General features: G+C 51.7%; 1 protein-coding gene across 1 annotated transcript in view; it reads right to left on the bottom strand.

Moving 5' to 3' along the window:
- CLIC2 (chloride intracellular channel 2) overlaps window positions 1–20,936 on the bottom strand; it is a 503,137-nt gene that overhangs the window by 221,945 nt on the left and 260,256 nt on the right. Inside the window, exon 2 of the mRNA XM_069649047.1 lies at window positions 20,029–20,138. Coding sequence (XP_069505148.1) covers window positions 20,029–20,138 — 110 coding nt within the window. The remainder of the gene's footprint in view (window positions 1–20,028; window positions 20,139–20,936) is intronic.

Here is a 20,936-nt window from a genome sequence, read left to right as displayed (position 1 = left end):
AGAGAGCAACCTATGGTGAGACCATCAAGAATTGAACAGACAAGAACATCCAGCAATCACAGCAAGCACAGCAGCAAGAGGGCAACCTATGTTCAGACCGTCAAGTATTGAACAGACCAGAACATCCAGCAAGCCCTGCAGGCACAGCATCAAGAGGGCAACCTATGATCAAAGCATGAGGTATTGAACAGACCAGAGATTCCAGCAAGTCCTGGAAGCACAGTATCAAGAGGGCAACCTATGGTCAAACCATCAAGTAATGAACAGACCAGAGCATCCAGCAAGTCCTGCAATCACAGCAGCAAGAGGGCAAACTATGGTCAGACCATCAAGTCTTGAACAGACCAGAGCATCCAGCAAGTCCTGCAATCACAGCAGCAAGAGGGAACCTATGGTCAGACCATCAGGTATTGATCAGACCAGAGGATCCAGCAAGACGGGCAAGCACAGCAGTAAAAGGGCAACCTATGGTCGGACCATCAAGTATTGAACAGATACTGGCAAGGGTGTGATATGGGGGGTACACCATTCAGTATGGATCAGAGCAAGGGGGGTGAGATATCGAGATCATCCAGTGAGCCCTGGATGCAGAGTAGCAAGATGACAATTTAAGGAGTACCAATCAAGTATTGAACATGAAAAGGCAAAGTCTGATATGGGGTATCACCATTGAGTATGGATTAGACAAGAGCAAGGGGTGAATTGGAAATCATGCAGCCAGCAATGGTCACACAATATCATGATTTGCTATGACTTTATGAGGGGTAGCATGGGAGCATCCCAGTATGATCTGATTGGTCCACAGTAAGTGTGTGCTTAGGCGATCTTACAAACAATACTCAGCCTTTCTGGCCTCGACCACAGGTCCCACTCCACATAGACAGTGGAGAGAGTGTGAGTGTCGAATCCAGACCTGGAAGCATCTGTAGAAAAGGGCATTAAACCCTCACCTGTGGTCTTCCCCAGTTACACATGAGAATGGAGCACACTGTTCTGCAGGTCTTTCCTATAGATGTTCTGGAATGATACTGCAGTGTGCTCGCCCTAATGAGCTCTGAGCTTGCCTTAGTCCTCCTATAGGCTTGGTGGCTAAGTGTGGGTTGGGTGGTGTATCTGGAGTAAATAGATCCCACCGGTGCCAGCCTAGAGCTGAGTGCCCCTTTATTAACCTTCCCCTTCCTCTCCAGGGCCTTTGTTAAAACTGAGGGTTGTGAGAAAAGGGTTGTGTGTCTATAAGATTCTAATTGGACCACAAAGGGCCAGCTGCCCTTTGCCCTCTCTCCGGAAACACTCATTTTACTTCCTTTGAGGCTAAAATAATTTCTCCAAATCTTTACCTAGAGCTGGCTTTGCCCGGTCTGGGCCCAGTCTCCCCATCTCCCTGACTCCTTTGTGCAGAGTTAAACATGGGGAGCCCTGTAGAGTCACCCTCCCGCCACAGAATGGGATGCAGTCATTCAATTCCTTTTAGTTTTACATTGTGTCGCATGTACCCACAAATACTCCAGTTATGCTCCAGTTATGCTCTGAGGTGGGAGGAGGGGGAGGTTAAGGTGGGCACTCTATGGATCCAGTCTGAGATGTTCTCGGCTGAAGCCTGTTCTTCTGGGGGGCAGTGCGATGCTGGGATCCCTAGAGTCCCACAACCCTTAGCCCTCATGTCTTCTGCTATGAATCTTCTTGTGTTTTTCCTGGAAGTGTCTCATTCGGCATTCATTCTGCAGACTATCTGATGACAGGTACCATGGCTGTCTCTGGGAGCGGTGCTGGGGAGCAGAAAGCAGAGGGAAAGGAAGCAAACGCCCCCAAAGAAGAAGGCTGATGGGGGTGAAAGGGCTGACTCCCTTAAAAGTAGACTCCCCTTTGTGGCTGAACTGTCTATCCCCTCACACCATCCACAGAAGTAGAACAGGCTGTGAGGGCATCGAATGGGAGGGGGGACCCAGGCATAACTTCTGGATGCCTGAGAGAGGAGCCAGCCCCCAGGCAGAGGGCTGGGTAGTGTAGTGGTGAGGAGAGTGGGCAGGAACCGCATCACTGCTCGTGGAGCCACGCACAGCAGGAAGATCCCTGGTGGAAACTTGCACGCGCTCGAGTCTGTGCCACTTGCCCGTAATTGGGCAGTATAGGGTGCATAGATGTGATGGTTCGTTGTGATCTTTTTCCATGTGTGTATATTTGTAATATATGTTATGGGCTCCAGTGGCAGGAAATCCTGCACTGGTTCTTAGATGTGTTTTGGATTTCCAGTTGAAAGACACACTTGTCCAATGAACTATCATCAGACTTCCAGCATTCATTGTTTATCATCAGACTTCCGGCTTTCATGGTTTATCATCAGACTTCCGGCATTCATTGTTTATCATCAGACTTCTGGCTTTCATTGTTTATCATTAGACTTCCGGCCTTCATTGTTTATCATCAGACTTCCGGCATTCATTGTTTATCATTAGACTTCCGGCCTTCATTCATTGTTTATCATCAGACTTCTGGCCTTCATTCATTGTTTATCATCAGGCTTCCGGCATTCATTGTTTATCATCAGACTTCCGTCATTCATTGCTTATCATCAGACTTCCGGCCTTCATTGTTTATCATCAGACTTCGGCATTCATTGTTTATCATTAGACTTCCGGCCTTCATTCATTGTTTATCATCAGGCTTCCGGCATTCATTGTTTATCATCAGACTTCCGGCCTTCATTGTTTATCATCAGACTTTCGGCCTTCATTTATTGTTTATCATCAGACTTCCGGCCTTCATTCATTATTTATCATCAGACTTCCAGCCTCATTCATTGTTTATCATCAGGCTTCTGGCATTCATTGTTTATCATCAGACTTCCGGCCTTCATTGTTTATCATCAAACTTCCGGCCTTCATTCATTGTTTATCATCAGACTTCCGGCCTTCATTCATTGTTCATCATCAGACTTCCGGCCTTCATTCTTTGTTTATCATCAGGCTTCATTGTTTATCATCAGACTTCCGGCCTTCATTGTTTATCATCAGACTTCTGGCCTTCATTCATTGTTTATCATCAGACTTCCGGCCCTCATTCATTGTTTATCATCAGACTGCCGGCCTTCATTGTTTATCATCAGACTTCCGGCCTTCATTCATTGTTTATCATCAGACTGCCGGCCTTCATTGTTTATCATCAGACTTCTGGCCTTCATTCATTGATTATCATCAGACTTCCGGCCTTCATTGTTTATCATCAGACTTCCCGCCTTCATTCATTGTTTATCATCAGACTTCCCGCCTTCATTCATTGTTTATCATCAGACTTCCGGCCTTCATTCATTATTTATCATCAGGCTTCCGGCATTCATTGTTTATCATCGGACTTCCGGCCTTCATTGTTTATCATCAGACTTCCGGCCTTCATTCATTGTTTATCATCAGACTTCCGGCCTTCATTGTGTTCCATGATCTGCACTTGCATCCCAACAGTTGGCTGGGCAGGGGGAAGAAGCTGGATACTGCAGACTGGCTGCCTTTGTGGTATGTTGATCCTGCCTGTTGCCATGGCGTGTGTGTAGGTGTGCACTGTGTATGTTGGCGGGGGTGCACAGCGAGGGAAGCTGAAGTTCACAATAGAGAAGGAAGCAGCATCATGGCGGGGGTGACGCTCTGTGTTGTTCATACCGTTCACTGTTTCTCCACTTGTGCACACCTGCAGGGGCTGTGGATAGTAGGTCGTCCTCAGAGCATAAAAGAATAAAACAAATGACAGATATTAAACTAATGTCAAGAAAGAGCAAAGATGGCAAGGTCTCTGGACCGTCAGGGGACATTCATTATAATGTCAAGTCTTGGGGTGAGTGGGCAGTGCAGGACCAGTTCCGATTTCTTAATACTTGTCTGCGTCTGTGCGTGTGCCATTTCCTCATCTTATAATGCTGCAGTCCTCTGGGGGTGACCCTTCTGGCATGCACACACTGTCCCATGCCTCACTTTCACATGTAACCGTGGCAGGTCTTCATCTGTAAGGGCGTCACAAAGCTCCCTCTTTGCTACTTTAGGAAGGTTCCTACTGTCATTCATCAAAGTCTGGGATTCCATCCCGTGGGCCAGTGCCATGCTGGCATCTCCCTCTGGGATGCCCCCTGTGCCTCTGTGGCATCCCAGGGTTTGCTCTGTTTACAGGAGGCTTAGGAAGGAACCCGTTCTTATCAAGACGATCCATTCGGCAAATGTTATCCACCCTGGCGATTTGGTATGAGGGCAAAAGAGTAACAGTGGACATATTAAATGGGCAGTTGGCATTTGCCATCTCTTCAAGGCAGAGGTGGCCCAGACTGGGATGTAGAGTGTTGCATTCTGTTCAGTGGTTTTTCAGGAAATGTTCCCAGGTGTGTGCAGACATTTCAACCCTGCTTTCCAAAGCCTGAGACTTGACCGCCTCTGCTTACCTGGCCTTAGTTGCTCCGTACTCTCTCGGCAGCGATGACCTCTCTGTCTTCTGCTTTTTAGGATGGGTCTTTAGCGTTTTGCCCAAACATAGGTTTCATCATACGATCGTCCAGCTCCTCATGGACAATAGCTGGGTCTACTCTTACTCCTTTCTGGGTTGCCTCCCCCTTTCTCTTCTTGGGGTTCTCCTCTCAATGATATCTTTCACCCATGGTCCCGGGTGAGCAATTTTGAGATATCAGATCACGCTCTCCAGAACTGGCGCATCCTCTCCAGAGGATCTCCTGGGTGGCCTGGGTGGCCTGTGCCCATCCTGTGTATTTGTATTTTGTATTTGTTTTATTTGTAACGCGCACCTTCAGGCCCGGAGGCATCAGGGCGCAACTTAGACATGGTTACATAAGCATACATCTATTAAAAACATTAAACAGTGCAAGTATTCAGGGTATACAGCAATATACATATTTACAGGATGTGTGTTCAGGGCAGGCGTTTTCCTGGGGCGGGCTACCAAGAACATAAGAGGTCCAGAAGTCAAGGCTGGCTGAAGAGCCAGGATTTGGTTTTAGATTTGAAGGCACTAAAGCATTCTTCAGATCTGATGGTGAGGGGGAGGGCATTCCAAGGCGTGGACGCAAGGACGGGGAAGCTAGATCCACCCGCTTTTTGTAGTTTGAACCTAGGAATGGTTAGACAGTTTAGACAGTGGGTCTGGGCCGTTCTTTGAGGGCGGGTAGGCGCGTGGCGGGATAGCCGGCTGCAGAGATACGGGCGGGCTTGGTTGGCTAGGCATTTGTGGGTGAGGCCTAAGACTTTCAGTGAAATTCTCTGTTTGACCGGTAGCCAGTGTAGGCTGGATCTAGATTCCGAGATGTGGTGACACCGCTCCCTTGGGTCTGTCGTCTGCTTCATTTGCAGCCTTGGGTAATTTGATTTGTCAGAGGTATTGGGTTGTGGGTGTGGCTGATTCGACCAAGGTGACCTGACCTGAGTTGAAACAGGTCACATGGTGTGAAACATTCTGTACAGACCAATCAAGGAGTATTTTCCTCTATTCCAGATCGTCTGGGTCGAAGGGATATGAAGAGAATGTCTCTAGAGCACTCCGCTCTACGCTCCTGGCACCTGGTACCACCTACCCTAGCTCACGCAACTCAACAGCATCTGTTCCAAGCCTTCTATGCAATGCAGTATTGGTGAAGTACTGGCACCTGGTACATTTCTGGAGCTAGGGTTTAGAGGAATGCTATGTCTTCTGACTTCTTCCTGGCAATCGTTCACCGCAGGTTTTCACCTGTTTGTGCTGCGCTGAAGACCTTTCCTATTTGGGGTCATCTGTGCTGCAACTGCAACTACAGGTGGATCAGGTAGCTGTGCTACCTTTTCCAATATATCAGTTACATTCGTTTGGACAAGGTCACTGCTTATGGGGCGGGGGATTTAAAATATTCCTTACCTCCCAAAACCCATTATTTATCCTTGAGTGGGTAAAAGCCACAGTCTTGGCTGCCACTTCAGCTAGGACATGAAGTGGGACTTCTTGTTGAGGTCTTTTTGGAGGCATTTTCTTCCTTTGGTTGTTTGTCAATGAATTGCAAAGATTTTGTGGGATCTAACTATATCCCGCCATAGGTTATCATGCAACAAAACCGTCCCCCGCCAATGCTACTGAAGAATGCAAGCAGCCATGCACTCACACAGGACAACACTGCAAACTAGATCACATGGTTGTGTGTAGCAACATGAAAATGCAACGAGCCAAAGCATATAGGGCATACCAAGCGGGGCGCTGAGAAACATGCAACTTGCATTTTGGTGCAGCCAGTGTAGCCATTTTATATTGTGCAAGATATTTTCTACTGGTCTCCTATGATAAGGGCTATTACATGACTAGTCTGGTATTTCGCTGCAGCCAGCCTAGCTATATCTCCCCCCACAAGCATATCAATGATGGTGATTTTCACACCCTCCCCACAGTGGACATTGACTCTCAAATTGGAGGGCTTCTATGTTTAAAAAAAAAAGTTTTTTATTGGTTATTCATAATGCGCCTATATCTCACATGGCCTTACAAGGCCCATCAAGAAAAAAAGGTGGGGTGGACAAGGATAAGGAAAAGACACTTCAAAAACGTTCCTACTAAGCATTGAGATATTCGGATCGTGCAAGTGCTGAACATGAAATGAAGAGGAGTGGGGGAAGAGGGGAAGTGCAGTTAGGGAGGAAGAAGCAATGGAAGGGAGGGAGGAAGTGGAGGCTACATTAAGTGCCAAAGAACAGGTTCAACACAGCACAAGGCTGGAAATGAAGAAAACAGTTGAGTGGGTCCACACATTGGGAACTCCTTGCCACAGCGGCATGAGACTACAACACATATGCCGGTACAAGTAGGTAAAGTGCAGCATTGGAATGCCTCACCTCATGGTGTACGGGGCTGCATCAAATATGCAGGTACCGATTGGTCAAATGCAACATTGGAGTGACTAAACAAATGGGAAAGCCTCGCCTCAAGGGGCAGCGGGCTACATCATGTGTGCAGGTATAAGTAGGTACAGTGCAACTTTGGAAAGCCAGACAATCCGATGTGACAAAGTAGTTCTGAGTGAAGGCAGTCTGGAAAAGCCACGCCTCGTGGCACAAGGGGTTACATCAGGTGTGCAGATGGCAGGTGGGACAAGCAGTAAGGGATGCACTCTTCCCTATTGCTTCTTGTTTATGTCAAGTAACTGAGTAAGCCTCCTTGTAATAGTGCCATGATGCCCTTGGGCTGCTTGTGCACTATATATATGTAATAAATAAATAAATATGAAAAATAGTCAAGATCGGAGGTTACAGGCGGTTAGGAAGCTAGATGGCAAAGCGGCAAAGGCTGAGTAAAAGTTCAAAGTTCAAAGTCAGCCATTTCAGGCAGGGTGGAATGAATGTGCCGCTCAAGGCTGACGAGAGAGGGGGTAAGTGGGCATGGGCCGCAGGCTGCGCATGTGTATTGCCCTTTTAAGATGGGCCATGACTGTAATAAAAGGTGCAAGTGCAGGCACGTGCAACAGAACGGCTGCAGACTCCAACAATGGAAGTCCTGTTGTGTCCGTCTCTCACTTTGGGCCTGCAGGCCTACGGTTTGGTCACCCACCATCCAAGATGCTGCAAGCATCCAAGGTGCCCCTGGCACCCAGGCCGTGTCCCCATTGCCTCACAGGGCCCTGCCCTGCATCACAAGTAAGTCCAGGTGACCCCGGCAAACCAGCATGATGCTGGGCCCCCTAGCACCTTTGAGGCAGGCTGCCGGCTGCAAAATATATAATAGACGCTAACAATTCACGGCCACCTGTTGGGGACACAAAGAATGGGAGGTGGGTGGGAGTGCAACAATTCTCGGGGACGGTGAATGGAGAAGTTGAGAAGGCGCGGGTTCGGAAGCCTCGCCCTGATATGTGTGTCGGGAGGCAGATACGGCAGATGGGATTGCAGCGAATAGTAAGGCTGCGAGAAAAGGGGGTGAGCAGCCAGCTCATGCAACGAGAGCCACAGGGGCACTGATGGTACTACGTACTAGCAGAGAGAGGAAATAATGTCTGAGCTGTAGCAGCAACTTTGTAGATTTTCACTGAGCAGAAATCACACAGGCAATCAAGGCCGCAATGAGGACACCGTAGGTACGGCCGGAGATGAAAAGAGGAGAGGGCTCCAGTATAGGAAATGCAGTGAAGGGAGTACTCCAGTGTACAGGCCCAGACAGGAGCTTCAACCTGACCCTTAAATGGGGCCCTTAGAACGGGCCCCCCCTCACCTCCTGTGTCCCTGAGCTGGGACGGGATGTAGGAAACTGTTGTATCCTGTCTCCCTGCCGATGCTTCGGCAGGAAACAGGAGATGAGGGCCTTGGGCTGCAAGGCCCCGCTGTGCAGCTCCAGCGGGAGCAGTGAAGACACGGACACACGTGTGTTGCTGTTCTGCCCTGGAACTGCCCACGCAGAGCTTTTATTCATGATGCCTTACGTCACCGCGTAGCGGGACGTAAGGCGGATATAACATTCCTCCTTTATTTTAACCAAACATTAACAAACAAATATTATTGTAGATAACTGTTTCAGACAGTGAGTTTGGTAGTCTCTCAGGCTGGTCTTCAACCACTCATAGGCCCTCATTCTGAGGTTGGTGCTAGTCATGGCGCTATCAGCGCCATGACTAGCACCAATACCGGTACCGTCACCGACTTGGTGGTATGGGGACTTACCAGTCTATTCCGACCATTGCAGTACCGGATAGTCCCCATTTGAAAAGCCATTCCCCATTCCCATTGGAGCCCCCATTGGGCTCAATGGGAAGGCGACAATAACGGTACCGTAAATTACAGTACCGTAATTGTCCCCGGTATCCCTTTGCGGGTCCCGTCCTTAAGGCCTGCTAAAACCAGGCAGTAAGGAAGGACCCGCAAAGAGACCACGGAATAGGGTGCAAAGGGATTACCGGCACCAGTGTCATTACCGGTGCCCAGTATCCCTTTGCGCCCAGCTTGTAATGAGGGCCATAGTCTCTGAGTGTGGCTGGGGGCCGGGCGCAGTTCTTAGATCATACCGTCCACTCCTGGGTGCTATCCCCTGACTCCCATCGGGTTGCTCACCTTCATCGTTCGGCTCACCCAACTCTGGTTCACTCAGCGACGCTTCCACTCTGCCGTCCATGGTCATTTTGCAATCCTGGTGGTCATGTTCCTCTCCCCTTAACTGGTCCTCTTCTTCTTCAGGTTGCTGCTCGCCATCCGTCCATAGATCTTTTGGTACTGTCTTGAACCAAGATGCGTTTCTTGTGACTTGTCTTTGTCCGCTCCTGGTTGTTATCATAGTCCCGTGCCTTTGGGTTATGGTCCATGGGAGGGAGTCGTATTGGGTGTCTAGTTTCGACTTGGATGGGTTTCTCATCATTACCACCTGGTCACCGACTCAGTGGGGGGACCTCTTGGCGTTCGTCTTGTTGCTCATGTGCTCATTTGCCACGATCCTTCATAGTTCAGTACGTGCCCTGTCGTACGTGTCTGTACTCCTACTCGGGTGGTGTGGGATGGATGAATTGATGATGGTTCCGTACATTAGATCTGCCTGCGGTATCCCTGTTGTGCTGTGGGGTGTTACTCTGTAATACCTCAGGAATCTGTATAAGTCCACTCTCCATGGGCTTGCCTTGACGTGCAACAGGCGCAAGACTTGTAGTTGATGTTGAGTTCTGTGAGGTACCTCTTGAATTCCTCTGCTTGGAATGGTAGACCATTGTCACTCCGAATCCACCTTGGAAGGCCGTGAGTGGCAAACTTCTTCTCCATCGCGGGTATGACCACCTCCGCTGCCGTGGAGGTAATGTTTTCGACCTTAGGGTGCTTGGAGTGGTTGTCGATCGCCACCAATAGGTACGTGCCCTCCTGTATCTTGCAGAAGTCTATGCTGATGGCGTCCCATCTAGAGGACCATCACTCAGTTGATAGTATGGGCTTGGGATTGGGCGGCGCCCCCGTTATCTGGCATGGGAGACATGTGGTAATGAGCTGCTCCACTTTGTCATCGATATGTGGGAACCAGACAATGTCTGATCCGGGCCTTGGTTCTTATCATCCCCTGGTGACTTTTGTGCGCCAACGCCACGACTCTGTCCTGCAGGCTTGCGGGGATGACGAATCTGGTCCCTCTTAGGATGAGCCCTTCCTCTGTGATTGATAAGTCTTGTCTTACTGTGAAGATGCCAGTGAGGAATTCTTTTGCTTCAGCCGTTCGATTGTGGATGTTCTGGGCTGGCATCAATGTACAGTTTAGTCGATAATGTGGGATCGTAATAAGCCATGGTGGTGTCTGCTGAGAGTGATGCCTTGATTTGTTCGAACACTTCTTGGCAGGTGGGCCCCCAAAACCATTTTGTGCTGGCCTTTGTGAGTTTTCTTAGGGGTTCTGATAGTGTGGCCAGGTTGGGGATGAACCTTCTGCAGTAGGTTGCCATTCCTAGGAAACTGCGTACCTCCGTGGTAGGGGGTGAGGCAGCCTGGATGTCCGCTACTTTTTGGGGGTCTGCCGAGATGCCTGCGCTGTTGAAGGTGTACCCAAAGAAGGAAATCTACTTGTCCTTTTGGATTGTTAGGCCTGCCCTCTCTAGCCTGCTGGGAAGCATGTGGAGCCGTCGTACGTGTTCTTCCTTGTTCTCTGCGTGTATGAGAATGTCATCATTGACGTTTAGTACCCCCGGGATGCCACGTATCACCTCATGGATAGTTTGCTGAAACACTTCGGCCGCAGAGGAGATTCCGAAGCAGAGCCGCTTGTATCTGCCTAGGCCTATGTGAGTGGAGAACATCGTGATAAACCTGGGATCACGGTGAAATTTCAGTTGGTGATATCCGGCATTGAGGTCGACCTTAGAGAAGATTTGGGATCATGTAAGGTCTGCTACTATTTCATCGAGGGTCGGGGCGATGTGCCGCTCCCGTTTTATCACCGCGTTGGGGAGGCGCATGTCAATGCATATTCTCACTTTCACAGGTTATTTTGGTTTCTTGGTGATGACCGTGGGTGACACCCACGGTGTTGGTCTGGTCACTTCCTCAATGATGCCCGCTTTTTCAAGTGCCCAGAGCTCTTTCTCCACCTGGTTTTGTATGTGGAACGGCGTTCTTCTGTGTCACACTGCTCGCGGTTGGACTGCAGTGATTTATCACCCTTGCTGAGTGTGGTTCAGAATCTGCCTACTATAGGCAGTGGAGTGTTGCACTCATACGCAAACAATAGCATGTCTGTTGTTTTCAGGACTGGTTGGGGCCGTAGTTTTCTGAATGCGGTCAGTGGCATGACATTAACGGATGCCCCAGTGTCTATTGTCATTTGCGTGTCTTGTCTTTGGATTGCTACTTGGCATTTCTGTCTTCTCAGTTTCCTTTTGGGTGTTGTGTCTCCGTAATTTAGTGCTGAAAACAGGTACACTTTTTTCCTTTTTTCCATTGGTCGTTCGCAGCTTTTTGCTGGGTGTGTGTCACATCGTCCCCTTCCTCCTCGGTCGACGAATTGGCAGTCTCGACTCAGCGAGTGCTGGCTTGTTTCTTTTCCTTTCCCGAGGTTTTGTGCTGGGGTGTTTGGGGTTGTTGTGGCAGCCCTGACGACCTGCATACCTTTGCGTAGTGGTCTTTTCTGCCAGATGCACTGCATGTAGTGCCTTGGGCCGGGCAGTTGCGTCTTCCATGACATGGTCCTCCGCAACACCCAAATTCCGTGGGTCCTAGGATCCTCTGTTGCCATCTGGGGTGCATACTGTTTCCGCTGGCCTCCTCCCTCGTGTATTGGCGGTTCGTGATTTGAGCCACGGTCACCATTGTAAGTGCCGAATGGAGTTTCTGCAGGGTCGTGCCCATGTGTGCTGCTCTGGCATGGGCCAACCCCCTCTGGCAGTCAAGTTCCAGGATTCTGGTCAGCGATATGCCTTTTTCACTTAGCACCATCCTTCTTAGCTTCTCTGATCGTATCCCATTGATGAGCTGGAGTCAGACCTCCTTTTCAATGTTGGTGAATTCACATGAGATCACGTGTTTCCGGAGCCTGGTGTGATAGGCATCCAGTGTCTCGTCCTCCAGCTGAATGGTGGTGCAGAAGATGAATGTTTCATAGTCTGGATTAAGCTGGGGCATGAAGTGGGCCGTCAAGGCGTCTTTTGTTTGTTGGTAGACGTTGAGGCCGTCGGTGATCGCCAGCGAGTTGAATATGTGTAGAACCTCATCCCCGGCATTCAGTAGGAGGTGCAACCTCATTTTCCTTGACGTGGTAATGTCTTTGCAATCCATGGCCATCTCGAATTTTTGTATCCACCGCTGCCATCGTAGGCCAACCGATGATGGGTCTGGTTATGGATCGAAAGGGCTAAGTGCGATGGTTGTCCCTCCTTTCGGGCGAGCTTGCGGCGTAGACTGTGACAGGTTGGCAGCCAATCTAGAGGGCGTGCTGGGCCTGGGAGTGGACGTACCTGTTGCCATATTTTGTGGATCTTGCTTCTGTCAGTGCGCACTTGTGGCAATGCCCCTCACCTTGGTATGCTGTGGGCGATTTAACTTGGCTTCCCCGTCGTGCATCCAAATGTTTGGCACGAGGCTTCTACTTCTCCCTTTTTTTTTGGCTGTTGGGCCCCAAAATGTCTGCCCGCTGGTGTTGGGCTTCCGAGTGCTGAAATTGTAGCAGTTGTGGGAATGTCTGTTGACCTTCAACGTGTACTTTGGATTTATTTGGATGAGGTGAGAAGAAACATTTTCTTTTTCAGGTGGGGGTTGTGTCCCCCCCACCGTGATTCTGAAAATGTTGCCCTTGCCGAGGGCTTTGTATGCTGGCCGGCTTCGTCGCGTGTGCCGTTCTGATCGCTTCCCTCGTCGCCAGTGTTGTATCCTGTCCCCCTGCCGATGCATCGGCGGGAAACAGGAGATGAGGGCCTCGGGATGCAAGGCCCCGCTGTGTAGCTCCAGCGGGAGCAGTGAAGACACGGACACACGTGTGTTGCTGTCCTGCCCTAGAACTGCCCAGGCGGAACGGGGGCGGGGCTTTTATTCATGACGCCTTACATCACCGCATAGCGGGACGTAAGGCGGATATAACAGAAACCTCTGCCAATCCGCATACAATGGAGGCAGGCATTTCCTACTGGCAGGTTTTGGCAGCCTTGCGGTCACTACAGCGGCCATGTTGGTAGGGAGCAGGACACACGGTGTACATTAAGAAATAGCCCAGCAAGGGCTCAGAAGAAGTGGAGCTTTGTGGCCATGATGGTAGAAGAGCAGATGATAATACCCCGCCCCAGACATGAGCTTCAACTCAACCCTTAAATGGAACCCTTAGAGAGGGCCCCCTCACCCGCCGGCTCCCTGAGCTGGAACGGGATATAGGAAACCTCTGCCAATCCGCATACAATGGTGGCGGCACATCCTACTGGCAGGTTTGGCGGCCTTGCGGTCGCTACAGCGGCTATGTTGGTAGGGAGCAGCACGCACTGTGTTGATGAAGACATATCACAGCGAGGGCTGCGAAGAAGTGGAGCTTTGTGGCCATGACGGTAGAAGGGCAGATGATTCCCTAGATCATCTATTAGTCATCAGCTCAGCATTTACCGCTAGTTACCTCCAATGCCGCCGAGTAGCCGCAGCCACAGCTGGAAAGTGCCCCACTCATTGCCTCATGTGGCGAGGCAGAACCAAGAAGGATTTGGGAGTAATGACGGTACAGTGAGGGTGGTGCAGACAACCCGACATGGTCCAAACAAACCAGCAGCCAGGAGATGGAGACTGCAAGCTTCACTTACTGGTCTAGCGGGGTGGGGGGTCCCGCTGCCCCTGGCCCAGCCCTCATCCTGTCTTAACTCATGGTGAGGACTGGGCCAGGCCAACTGTGGCTGTTGGCGCAGGGAAGAGGCGCTATGCCTCTGGCTCCTCTGTGTACCATTTCATCCAGGAACCAGGAAGCTTTCCTTGCTTCCCGATTGCTTTCTGCATGAAGTGCAGGAGCTGGAGGCCTGTAGTGATGCAGTGGACCAGCAGACCGAACCAGCAGTGGGAAACACGTAACAAAGTCTTTTTCATGTGCAATGTCCATCTTACGTGTGCATGTGGTGCATGCTCGATGCATGTATGTAATGTATGAGTATGAATGTGATTGTGTGTGTGTCTGTGTGTGAATGTTCTAGGTGGGTAGGTGCCCATGTTGAGAATACAGTGTGAGTGAATGCGATAGAACATGTATGGGTGGGTTACTGGTGGGTGAATTGTTATCAATGTGAAAGTTCTGGGTGGGTGCTTGTGTGGAGAATGCAGTGTTAATGTTCTGGGAGCACGTGTGAGTGAATGTGAGAGAAATTGTCGGGGAGAGTTACTGGTGGGTTAATGGTTATGAATGTGATTTTTTGAATGTTCTCGGTGGGTGCCCGTGTGGGGAATGTAGTGTGAGTGAATGTGAGAAAAGGTGTATGGGTGAGTAAATGGTGGGTAAATGGGCTTGAATGTGGCCATGCAAATGTTATGGTTGGGTGCCCATGTGGCGAATGCAGTGTGAGAGAAGATGTATGGGTGAGTGGCTGGTGGGTGAATGGGTATGAATGTGATTATGTGTCTGTGTGAATGTTCTCGGTGGGTTGTCCGTGTGGAGAATGCAGTGTAAGAGACGTTTTATGGGTGACTGGTGGGTGAATGGGTATGGATGTGGCTGTGTGAATGTTCCTCAGTGGGTGCTCGTGGGGTGAACGCAGTGTGAGTGAATGTGACAGAAGGTGAATGTGTGAGTGACTGTTGGGTGAAAGATATGCATGTGAATGTGTTTGTGTGGGAGGCGATGGGGATCCAGGGGAGCATTGGAGCATTGCCGACATCTCCTGAATGGACAAGGCATGTTTTACTGGCATGTTTGGGCCAAGTCAACTTGATGCAGGTTATTACGTGGCTAGACTGGTATTTTGGTGCAGCCAGGCTAGCCACTGTGTGCTATGGCATGACATTTTTTGTCTGTGCATATATTATAAAGCAAGCATGAAAAAAAAGCCTAGACTAGCATTTTGGGGCAGCCAGTGTAGCCATTTTATTTTGTGCATGACATTTTTACTGGTCTCCTATGATAAGGGCTATTATGTGACTAGACTGGTATTTTGCTACAGCCAGCCTAGCTATATCTTAAAGTGGAATGCCATTGTTTACTGAGCATCTGTGATAAAGCTAGTCTGATAAGTGTTCTTACATGTCTAGAATGGCATGCATTGTAGTCAGTTTGCACATGTTTTCTTTCTGTGGCCTGGTATTTTTTAATGGCAAATCCAGCTGGAGTTTGTGCTTACGTGGGGTACTGACACATACTGGTGAAACCAGCTTGTACCTGTTTTCTTATAGTCACTACTGACATTATGTGCAAAGCAAGATGAGTAGGTTCTTAAATGGGAACACTGGTTTACATAGGTGCAGCCGGCAGGGAAATGTATGAGCATGTTTTTTATACTGGCACATAGTGTGGGGAAAGGCATAAAAGTGCATTGGGAAATGCTCCTGTGCACTGTTGATGACTTGCTTCTATTGGATTTTTTCATGAGTTACGCTACAAAACCGACTGCAAACTGTCTGGCTTTTTATCCCCTTTTCACAGTGTGCAGTACAATGTCCCATTTTAACCTATTATTCAAAACATTTTCTCGGTGGGACTCCTTCACTGCAATTGGTCACTCTCTCATATTTGTGCCAAATATTTAGGCCGCTCCCATAAAAGAATGGGTGGCTGGTACATTTGGGTGCCAGTGACGCGGCACCACCCCTTGTGTCTGCACTAGGGCAAAGAGTTACCCCATGCATGCGTGGTGGGCCAGGGCTGCCCAGAGTGTGCTGCTTCCTATACTTTGTTGAGGAGATTTCTGGCCCTCAGCATGGCTCGCAGCCTCCCACCCCCGTCCAAATGTTGTGTTACACTAGTGGCTGCACTTCTGAACATGTAGGAGCGTCCTGTGTGGTTACATGTTAATATGTTGTCATTTGAATGTGTAGAACACAGCCTCCTGCAAACAGGAGTGAGAGTCTTTCGTGTGTAGCATGTCGCTTTCGCCAGAAAGGTGTTCTTGGCGCTATGATGAGGATGGCGATGAGTGCGCAGAGGCGATGGGAAGTGAGGCTGTTCTGATCCCGGCAGCCAGCGGGTGAAGGGTGGAGCTGCTGCGCTATTCTCATCTCTTTCCAGGTGAGCGACCCTGTTCTGGACTTTTTAGGGGTGACACACAGGGAGGGGGGGGGGGCTGATATGTGCCGTTGTTTAATGTGTTGACAGTCCCAGCACATGTCCTGACTGCAGTCTGGCATGTTCACCTCTGCAGAAGTATAGCACATGTTCCTGCAGAGCTTCACACATTGTTTACTAGGTTTGGGGGGTGCCTCTAGATATGGGGGCAGTCACTGCAGTGTGGTTTGGGGACTTGTTTTGAGTGCAGAGGGGAAAGAAGGGTGGCGCCGGCTGCTGAGTTTCTTCTGGAGGATAAGACAGAGCCGTTTCCTGACCATGGGTGAGGACCTCACTCTAACTTGCCTAGGTGAAAGGCAATCTTCCCACTGACCCGGGGTCATCCAAGAACCTGACACTCACCTACAGACATGGATGGGCTCTTCTGGGACCTTGGAGGAGCTTCGGACACACTACATGCACTGGATGGACCATGGACCCCTTGTACACACAGGATGGATTCTTGATCGTACACAGGGAAGGGAGGGAATCTAGGACCACCCTACACTGAGAGTAGCCCCTGGCTGCCCTCTAGATAAGGGTCTGCCAAACAGCTAGGATGCACCTGGGCTCAGTGTGCACAGGGTGGACGCTGGCTCCTGCCCCGCTCCTGGCTCTCAAATACACATGAGCATCCAGTATATACTGCACTCCCTCGCCGTCCCACGCCCTACCCCACATGCAGGTCCCCCGTGCCTTACCTCGCCGTCCCACGCCCTACCCCACATGCAGGTCCCCCGTGCCTTCCCTCGCCGTCCCACTCCCTACCCCACACATTCAGGTCACCCCTTGCATTAACTCACCCTCCCACGCCCTACCCCACATGCAGGTCCCCCGTGCCTTACCTCGCCGTCCCACTCCCTACCCCACACACTCAGGTCGCCCCTTGCCTTACCTCGCCGTCCCACGCCCTACCCCACATGCAGGTCCCCCATGCCTTACCTCGCCGTCCCACTCCCTACCCCACACACTCAGGTCGCCACTTGCCTTACCTCGCCGTCCCATGCCCTAAACCCCACATGCTGGGCTCCCTTGCCTTACCTCGCAATCCCACTCCCTACCCCCCACTTGCAGGTCCCCCCTTGCCTTACCTCGCCGTCCCACTCCCTACCCCACACACTCAGGTCGCCACTTGCCTTACCTCGCCGTCCCACGCCCTACCCCACATGCAGGTCCCCCGTGCCTTACCTCGCCGTCCCACTCCCTACCCCACACACTCAGGTCGCCACTTGCCTTACCTCGCCGTCCCATGCCCTAAACCCCACATGCAGGGCCCCCTTGCCTTACCTTGCAATCCCAATCCCTACCCCCCACTTGCAGGTCCCCCCTTGCCTTACCTCGTTGTCCCATGCCCTACCCCACATGCAGGTCCCCCATGCCTTACCTCACCATCCCACTCCCTACCCCACACATCCAGTGCACCCCTTGCCTTACCTCGCCGTCCCACGCCCTACCCCACAGGCAGGTCCCCCGTGCCTTACCTCGCCATTCCACTCCCTACCCCACACATTCAGGGCACCCCTTGCCTTACCTCACTGTCCCACGCCCTACCCCACATGCAGGTCCCCCATGCCTTACCTCGCCATCCCACTCCCTACCCCACACATTCAGGTCGCCCCTTGCCTTACCTCGCCATCCCACGCCCTACCCCACATGCAGGTCCCCCATGCCTTACCTCACCATCCCACTCCCTACCCCACACATTCAGGTCACCCCTTGCCTTACCTCACCGCCCCATGCCTTACCCCCCACATGCAGGTCCCCCTTGCCTTACCTTACTGCCCCATGCCTTACCCCCCACATGCAGGACCCCTTGCCTTACCTCGCCATCCCATGCCCTACCGCATATGCAGGACCCCCTTGCCTTACCTCGCTTTCCCATGCCCTACTGCCCACAGGCAGGTCGCCCCTTGCCTTAACTTGCCATCCCATGCCTTACCCCCCACATGCAGGTCCCCTCCTGCCTTACCTCGCCGTCCCATGCCCTAAACCCCACAGGCTGATCACCCCTTGCCTCACCTCACCATCTCACACCCTGGCCCACATGCAGATCACCCCTTACCTCACCGCCCCACACCCTACCCCCACATGCAGGTCACCCCTTGCCTTACCTCGCCGCATCACGCCCTACACCCCACATGCAGGTAGCTCCTTGCCTTACCTCGCTGTCCCACGCCCTACCCCACACATTCAGGTCGCCCCTTGCCTTACTTCGCCGTCCCATGCCCTATACCCCACATGCAGGTTGCCCCTTGCTTTACCTCACCGTCCCATGCCCTACAACCCATATGCAGGTCCCCCCTCGCCTTACCTCACCATCCCACGCCCTAAACCCCACATGCAGATCACCCCTTGCCTCACCTCACCGTCCCACATCCTGCCCCACATGCAGATCACCCCTTACCTCACCGCCCCACACCCTACCCCCACATGCAGGTCACCCCTTGCCTTACCTCGCCGTCTCACGCCCTACACCCCACATGCAGGTCGCCCCTTGCCTTACCTCACTGCCCCACACCTTACCCCCCACCATGCAGGTCGCACTTTGCCTTACCTCGCTGTCCCACGCCCTACACCCCACATGCAGGTTGCCCCTTGCCTTACCTCACTGCCCCACACCTTACCCCCCACCATGCAGGTCGCACTTTGCCTTACCTCGCTGTCTCATGTCCTACACCCCACATGCAGATCACCCCTTGCCTTACCTTGCCGTCCCACGCCCTACCCTCCACATGCAGGTCCCTCTTGCCTTACCTCACCACCCCATGCCTTACCCCCCACATGAAGGTGGCCCCTTGCCATACCTCACTGCCCCACACCTTACCCCCCACCATGCAGGTTGCCCCTTGCCTTACCTCGTCGTCCAACGCCCAACCCCCTACATGCAGGACCCCCATTGCCTTACCTCACCATCCCACACCCTACACCCCACATGCAGATCCCCCTTGCCTTACCTCGCTGTCCCACGCCCTACCCCCCACATGCAGGTCACCCTTGCCTTACCTTACCGCCCCATGCCTTACCACCCACATGCAGGACCCCCTTGCCTTACATCACCGTCCCATGCCCTACTGCCCACAGGCAGGTCGCCCCTTGCCTTAACTTGCCATCCCATGCCTTACCCCCCACATGCAGGTCCCCCTTGCCTTACCTCGCCGTCCCTTGCCCTTCCCCACATGCAGGACCCCCTTGCCTTACCTCGCCGTCCCATGCCCTACTGCCCACAGGCAGGTCGCCCCTTGCCTTAACTTGCCATCCCATGCATTACCCCCCACATGCAGGTCCCCTCTTGCCTTACCTCGCCGTCCCATGCCCTAAACCCCACATGCAGATCACCCCTTGCTTCACCTCACCATCCCACACCCTGCCCCACATGCAGATCACCCCTTACCTCACCGCCCCATGCCCCACATGCAGGCCACCCCTTGTCTTACCTCGCCATCTCACGCCCTACACCCCACATGCAGGTCCCGCCTTGCCTTACCTCACCATCCCACACCCTGCCCCAAATGCAGATCACCCCTTACCTCACCGCCCCACGCCCTACCCCCACATGCAGGTCAGCCCTTGCCTTACCTCGCCGTCTCATGCCCTACACCCCACATGCAGGTCGCGCCTTGCCTTACCTAACCATCCCACGCCCTACACCCCACATGCAGGTCGCCCCTTGCCACTGCCCCACACCTTACCCCCCACAATGCAGGTCACACTTTGCCTTACCTCGCTGTCCCACGCCCTTCCCCCCACATGCAGGACTCCCTTGCCTTACTTCACCATCCAACGCCTTACACCCCACATGCAGATCACCCCTTCCCTTCCCTTGCCATTCCACGCCCTGCCCCATATTCAAATCACTCCTTGCCTTACCTCGCCATGTCAACTGTTGTGACGTTGAACTTGACTCCTTTCAGCCAAAGGACCATGAAGAGTCGTTGACAAAAGGGGCAGTTCCCAATGTTTTCCCCATCCAGGCCGGCCTGCAGGAGAGAGAGCGAGAGGATGCATTACTCCTTCACCCCAATGCAGGCAAGAGACTTGCAGAGACCATCAGCCACGGTGTCCATTCACACAACTCTTTAGATATTAGACATGTGTGCACACAGCACAGAACAACTAATCCCAACACAAAGCTCACGCCATGTTGGAGCCACAGAAGGTGAGGCGCGCCATCGATCAGACTGCCATTTGATTGAGCCAGTGGCTTACAACAGACTCAACTTTAGGGAATACGGATCGCCTTTACACTACGTTTTGGCGGATGTACAGCATTTCCCCCTCTGCACATCACAGCGTGATCCCTCCGCTGCACGTTGCCTGCTAGACTACACGTATATAAGACTTGCCGCATTACCTTTGCAGGAGTGCAGCAACCAATTCCCCCACTCAGCGGCACCTTTCCTACATAGAAACACTTCCCTCTGGAGTTACACCATATGCATCGGGTGGAAGACACCCACCGGATCGTTTTTGGGTCATTCCGAGCTTATGTACGCCTATTGGTCCTGAAGAAGGCGGCCATTACACTATACCGCCGAAACGTAATACACTCCTGCATCATCATCCAGTCGCACGCTGCTCTGGCATTACATCGACGCAATGCGTAGACCCCAAGTTGACGCGACAGATACTGAGACCTACTAACAGCAGCATCTTGCACTGTGCTGCTTCCTAACACCGATTCCTTGTTGTACTAATTCTTAGCCAATAGGAAAGCCTCTCATTTAAACAAAAAAGAATTTGTACAGACGTAGTGAGAGATCTCGTGCGGTTTATAG

The sequence above is a fragment of the Ambystoma mexicanum genome, chromosome 2q (assembly GCF_040938575.1).
Source record: "Ambystoma mexicanum isolate Mex_15411 chromosome 2q, UKY_AmexF1_1, whole genome shotgun sequence".
NCBI classification, from domain to species: Eukaryota; Metazoa; Chordata; class Amphibia; order Caudata; family Ambystomatidae; genus Ambystoma; species Ambystoma mexicanum.
The sequence above is the reverse complement of the archived record's forward strand: the minus strand, read 5'-3'. Positions and strand labels throughout refer to the sequence as shown.